The sequence below is a fragment of the Cydia amplana genome, chromosome 12, assembly GCF_948474715.1.
Source record: "Cydia amplana chromosome 12, ilCydAmpl1.1, whole genome shotgun sequence".
Taxonomy (NCBI): Eukaryota; Metazoa; Arthropoda; class Insecta; order Lepidoptera; family Tortricidae; genus Cydia; species Cydia amplana.
Window position 1 is genome coordinate 9,210,344 of NC_086080.1, and position 5,487 is coordinate 9,215,830.

At 45.5% G+C, this 5,487-nt stretch overlaps 1 protein-coding gene across 1 annotated transcript; it reads left to right on the forward strand.

Annotated features, from left to right (window-relative positions):
- The first annotated feature begins 697 nt into the window (after positions 1–697).
- On the forward strand, positions 698–4,526 carry LOC134652922 (uncharacterized). The gene is made up of 2 exons (XM_063508158.1): positions 698–1,607; positions 4,418–4,526. The coding sequence occupies exons 1-2, from the start codon at positions 782–784 to the stop codon at positions 4,429–4,431; spliced, it is 840 nt and encodes a 279-aa protein (XP_063364228.1). The 5' UTR covers positions 698–781; the 3' UTR covers positions 4,432–4,526.
- Positions 4,527–5,487: the final 961 nt, after the last annotated feature.

Below are 5,487 nucleotides of genomic sequence, written 5' to 3' on the forward strand. Positions count from 1 at the left end.
GTGATAAAACGGTGTCCGTCACTTTCGTTCCCACGGTGTTAAACAGTGACAGTTATTTTATCACGTGGATAAAGATGGATAAAGCTATCCATAATAGGCTGGCAGATCTTGACATTCTTGACAGTAGAAAAAGGCGGCAAATTTGAAAAATGTAGGCGCGAAGGGATATCGTCCCATAGAAAATTTGAATTTCGCGCCTTTTTTTACTGACAAGATTTGGTTGACCAAGTAAAGCGGGCCAAGTGCGAGTCGGACTCGCGCACGGAGGGTTCCGCACCTTCAACAAAAAATAGAGCAAAACAAGCAAAAAAAACGGTCACCCATCCAAGTACTGACCCCGCCCGACGTTGCTTAACTTCGGTCAAAAATCACGTTTGTTGTATGGGAGCCCCACTTAAATCTTTATTTTATTCTGTTTTTAGTATTTGTTGTTATAGCGGCAACAGAAATACATCATTTCGTGAGATACAGCCTGGTGATAGACGGACGGACAGCGGAGTCTTAGTAATAGGGTCCCGTTTTTACCCTTTGGGTACGGAACCCTAAAAAACAATAAATTTTTGGGGTTCCCCATACTTAGAACTGAAACTCAAAAAAATTTTTTTCATCAAACCTGATATATATACGTCTAGCGTATGCTTGCTTGTGTGCGTGGCTGCGCCCACCACGATACCCATACGTGAATAAAGCAGTGCATAACTAGCTACCGGTTGTTTCACTTGTGTCCATATCTACGTATCTAACAGTGGCGACGAATACCCACATTTAAGCAAAAAGTAACATGTCGACTGGATTATTTGGTATTTTGACCAGTTTTGACCACAATGGACAGGAGTGGAAGACATACAAAAGCCGCCTGACACAGTGGTTTGTGGCAAACGACATCACCGATGCCACAGACGCGACTGGATCTAAGCGGAGAGCTATATTGCTAAGTGCACTCACGGAGGGTACGTACAGACTCGCTGCAGATTTGGTTTTGCCAAAGGATGTACAAACGGTGCCCTACGATGATATCATAAAGAGTTTGGATACCCATTTCAACCCTAAACGAGTTGGGTTCAGCGAGAGGCATAAGTTCTACGCAGCGGTACAACGAGAAGGCGAATCTCACTCACAGTGGGCCGCGAGACTTCGTGGTCTGACGTCGCTTTGTGCCTTCAATAATGTGGAAGAAACGCTACTCGATCGCTTTATTATGGGAATGAGGGCTTGTTATGAAAAAGAAAAGCTTTACGCGCAAGAATTGGCTGGCCTTACGCTTGGCAAAGCTGTGGAATATGCCGAGAATGTTAGCACCGCGCGCGCAGCTGCCGCCGCCAGCGCGAGCGGAGCGGGCGCGTCTACCGCGGCCGCCGCGGCGCTGGACCCGCTATTAAAGGTTTCACGCAGTCCTAGTGCCAAGGGACCGGCCGCTACAAAAAATAGCCGTATAGGGAAGCCTAAGTGTACCATATGCGGGTATACCAACCACAAAACCGCGGAGTGTCAGTATAGTGATTATGTGTGTAAGAAGTGTAACGTTAAAGGCCATCTACGTAGGGTGTGTCCATCAAAAGTGAATTACGTAGACAATGGAGCCGGAGACGAGGACTTCGGAGACGATGGTGAGGTATTTACTATACGTTCGTTGCGGGGAGAGCCAATGGTAGGCACTGTAACTGTTCGCGGATCTAAATTAAATTTCGAGATAGATACCGGTGCTGCCGTAACTGTTATTTCAAATGATATTTATAAATTATACTTTAAAGATGTGCCATTGGGTCCGTTGCGAAGAAGGCTGGTTACTTATAATGGCGATAATATCGCATGTGTAGGCGTTGTGCGGTTGCCTGTGTGCTACGACAACTACACACATTCGTTAGACATACATGTCGTACGAGACGGCGGAGTGTCTCTTCTAGGTAGGGACTTTATATCAGCCTTTCAATTGGAACTTGTACGAGTTAATCACTGTCACCAATTGTCTTCAGTTGAACAGCTACATAAAAAATTTCCTAGATTGTTTTCAAATTCATTAGGCTGTTTTAATAAACACAAAGTCAGACTGAGGCTCAAAGATAACGCGAAACCGGTTTTTATTAAAGCGCGGCCGATCGCATTTGCACTGCGCGATAAGGTAAACAAAGAAATCGACCGGCTAGTACAATTAGGTATTTTAAAACCTGTAGACCACGCCGAGTATGCTTCGCCAATAGTCCCAGTGTTAAAACGGAATGGCAGTGTCCGACTGTGTGCAGATTATTCTGTTAGTTTAAATAAGCAATTGATAATCGACCAGTATCCCTTGCCAACAGCAAAAGAATTATTTGCAAAATTGTATGGTGGCATTAAATTCACTAAACTCGACTTATCAATGGCTTACAACCAATTTGTTTTAGATGATGAGTCACAGCCGTACACTTGCATAAATACATCTCGGGGACTGTATATGTATACTCGTTTGGTGTTCGGTCTCGCCAGCGCGCCGGCCGTGTTTCAGCGCGCCATGGAGGGCGTGCTGGCCGGCATGGAGGGCGTGCTGTGCCTGCTCGATGACGTGCTCGTCACGGGCCGCGACGACGCGGAGCACGCGCGCAGGTTAAACGCCGTGCTCGAAAGGTTACAAGACGCAGGATTGACGTTGCAACAAGAAAAGTGTGATTTTTATAAAAATGAAGTTAGTTATTTGGGCTATGTTATAGATAAAAACGGCTTACATAAATCACCCGATAAGGTCGAGGCAATAGTAAAGGCTCCCGTTCCGAATAATGTTAGCGAGCTCCAATCATTTTTGGGGCTAGTAAATTATTACAGGAACTTTGTACCAAATGCGTCGTCAATCTTGTGTCCTCTATATGACCTTTTAAAAAAGGGGTCTAAATGGCAATGGAAGGATGCACACCATACCGCTTACATGCAGATAAAAAAATGTATAGCATCAGATCAGGTTTTGGCTCACTTCAATCCAGGGGCTAAGCTATTTTTGACAGTCGATGCCGGGCCCCGAGGCCTTGGTGCGATTTTATCGCAACTGGACCCCGGAGGCCTAGAGAGGCCGATTTCTTTTGCCTCGAGGACATTGTCGGTAGCCGAAACGCGATACTCTCAGCTACAAAAGGAAGCTACCGCTATTATTTTTGGTGTGCGTCGCTTCCACCAATATTTGTATGGAAGATCAGAGCCGTTCGTCCTTCGCACAGACCACAAACCCCTTGTATCGATTTTTGGTCCATATAAGGGTATCCCAGAAGTGACAGCCAATCGCCTCCAGAGATACGCAATATTTTTAAGCGCGTATAATTATTGCATTGAGTATGTGCGAAGTGCTGACAACAGCGCTGATTTTTTGTCGCGCGCCAGTCTCCCGGCGCCGGCACCTGCACCGACAGACGAGCGCGCGGCCTGCGCGGGCGCGCGGGGCGCGGCGCAGGAATGTGCTGACGGCGCGGAACCGTGCGATCGCGCTGCATACGTACATTTCGTTCTAAGTGGAAGTCTGCCTGTCACTTTTACGGACGTATGCAAAGAAACCCGTAATGACGTTATTTTAGTTAAAGTACGTAAACATATAATGGAGGGTTGGCCAAACAAAGTTAACGATTTACAAATTAAACCTTACCACTTATGTCGAACACAACTGTCATACGAAAATGGGTGCATTATGAGGGGTCATAAGGTTGTAATTCCAGACACGTTACGTGAAAAAGTGTTGTCAGAGCTCCATAAATCGCATCTTGGTATAGTGAAGACTAAGGCGGAGGTTAGGTCTAGATTTTGGTTCCCGGGTGTGGACGAAGCTGTAGAACGAATGATAGGATCTTGCGATATTTGCATACAGATGCGACCAGCACCAGCCCGAGTCAAGCCCGTTCCGTGGACACCGCCTAAGGAGGCTTGTAGTCGTGTCCATGCCGACTTCCTTGGCCCAATAAATGGTCGAATGTACCTAGTGCTGGTGGATGCGTTTTCCAAGTGGCCAGAAGTGTATGACATGGCCAACACAACTACATCCACTGCCACTATCGATAAATTGTATGAATTTATGTCCAGATTCGGTATACCGCTAACCTTGGTAACGGACAATGGCACAGCTTTTTGTTCCCAAGAATTTCAATCTTTTTGTAATCTTAATGGAATACAGCATGTTACGTCACTGCCGTACCACCCCGCAAGCAACGGTCAGGCCGAGTCGTATGTGAAAGTAGTTAAAAAGGGAATACGGTCTAGTCTTATGTCGAGCAGTAATGTTAAACAAGCGAAAATGGAACTTTTAAAATATTTGTTTGATTACCGTAATTCGAAACATACTACCACTGGATTTTCTCCCGCGCAATTAGTCTACGGCCGTAAAATGAGGTCACGTATAGATCTCTTATCCCCACCCTCGTCGTCGCCCTCGTCTGTGGCTCCAAAGTCTGATAAGTCCGAGGTTCAGTGCTCACAGGATAATAATAATGTAACTAACCGGAAACAATTCGCAATTGGCACCTTTGTACTCTATACAAAAAATGTAAACAATAATAAAATTATATGGGGTAAAGGAACGGTACAAAAGCGAATAGGAAAAGTTATGTATTTAATTAAAGACTGGGATTCTCAAATAAGTTATCGTAAACATATAAACCAATTAGCATTGTATAAAGGTCACCTGGGAGATGCTAATGTATGGGACTATGACGATCACGATATACTTACGCACTCACCGCCTACGCCGACTTCTACGTCGCCGCCGCCGCCAACGCCGCCGCCGCCGCCGCCGCCGCCACCGCCGCCAAGGCCGCCGCCACCGCCGCCACCGCCGCCGCCACCACCGTCCGCGCCAGCGCCGCCGCCGCCTCAACCGATAATGTTGCCATCGCCTCACCAGAATGCGTCAGGCCATCTTACTCACCCCGTGGAGGAGGAATAGAACAACGAAGATGAGGAGGAGTTTCATGAGGCAGAATCGGACAATAGGCTAAAAGGCTAAAACTTCCACCGAAAATTGGTTTGAACGAAATCTAGTAAGTAGTTTTTTTTTAATACGTCATAAATCCCCTAAATACGGAACCCTTCATGGGCGAGTCCGACTCGCACTTGGCCGCTTTTTTTATAGGCGTAGTGGCAGAGTGTCATTACTCATTACGAACCATAAAGCAAATACTGCCTATAGTTTTTTTATGGATGAATGCCACGATCAAGCCACTATGCTGTGTCACAATAATCTGTGAAATGGAAATTAAAAAAAATATTTCCCAGCCTAGGCCTTCAATTTTTTATGAAATTCCTTTATATCCTCCGCCCGAAACGTGATACTTCGAAGCTTGTTATAACGCCCGTAGCGACGACGTTTCATTGCATGTTTGAGAAAATATACTTTTCATAATGAATAGGTGTAGATACACACACTTTAGATTAAAGGAATAGGTAATGTAAAATTCACCGACTCGAGCGAAATTAATTTTTCCTTACTTTATTCCTTTAAGTTTAATTAATGAATGCGCAAACCATTAAAGTTGCCCAAAC

Bases quoted from the DNA above. Each gene is read 5' to 3' on its own strand.
- LOC134652922 (XM_063508158.1), top strand. From the start codon at position 782: ATGTCGACTGGATTATTTGGTATTTTGACCAGTTTTGACCACAATGGA.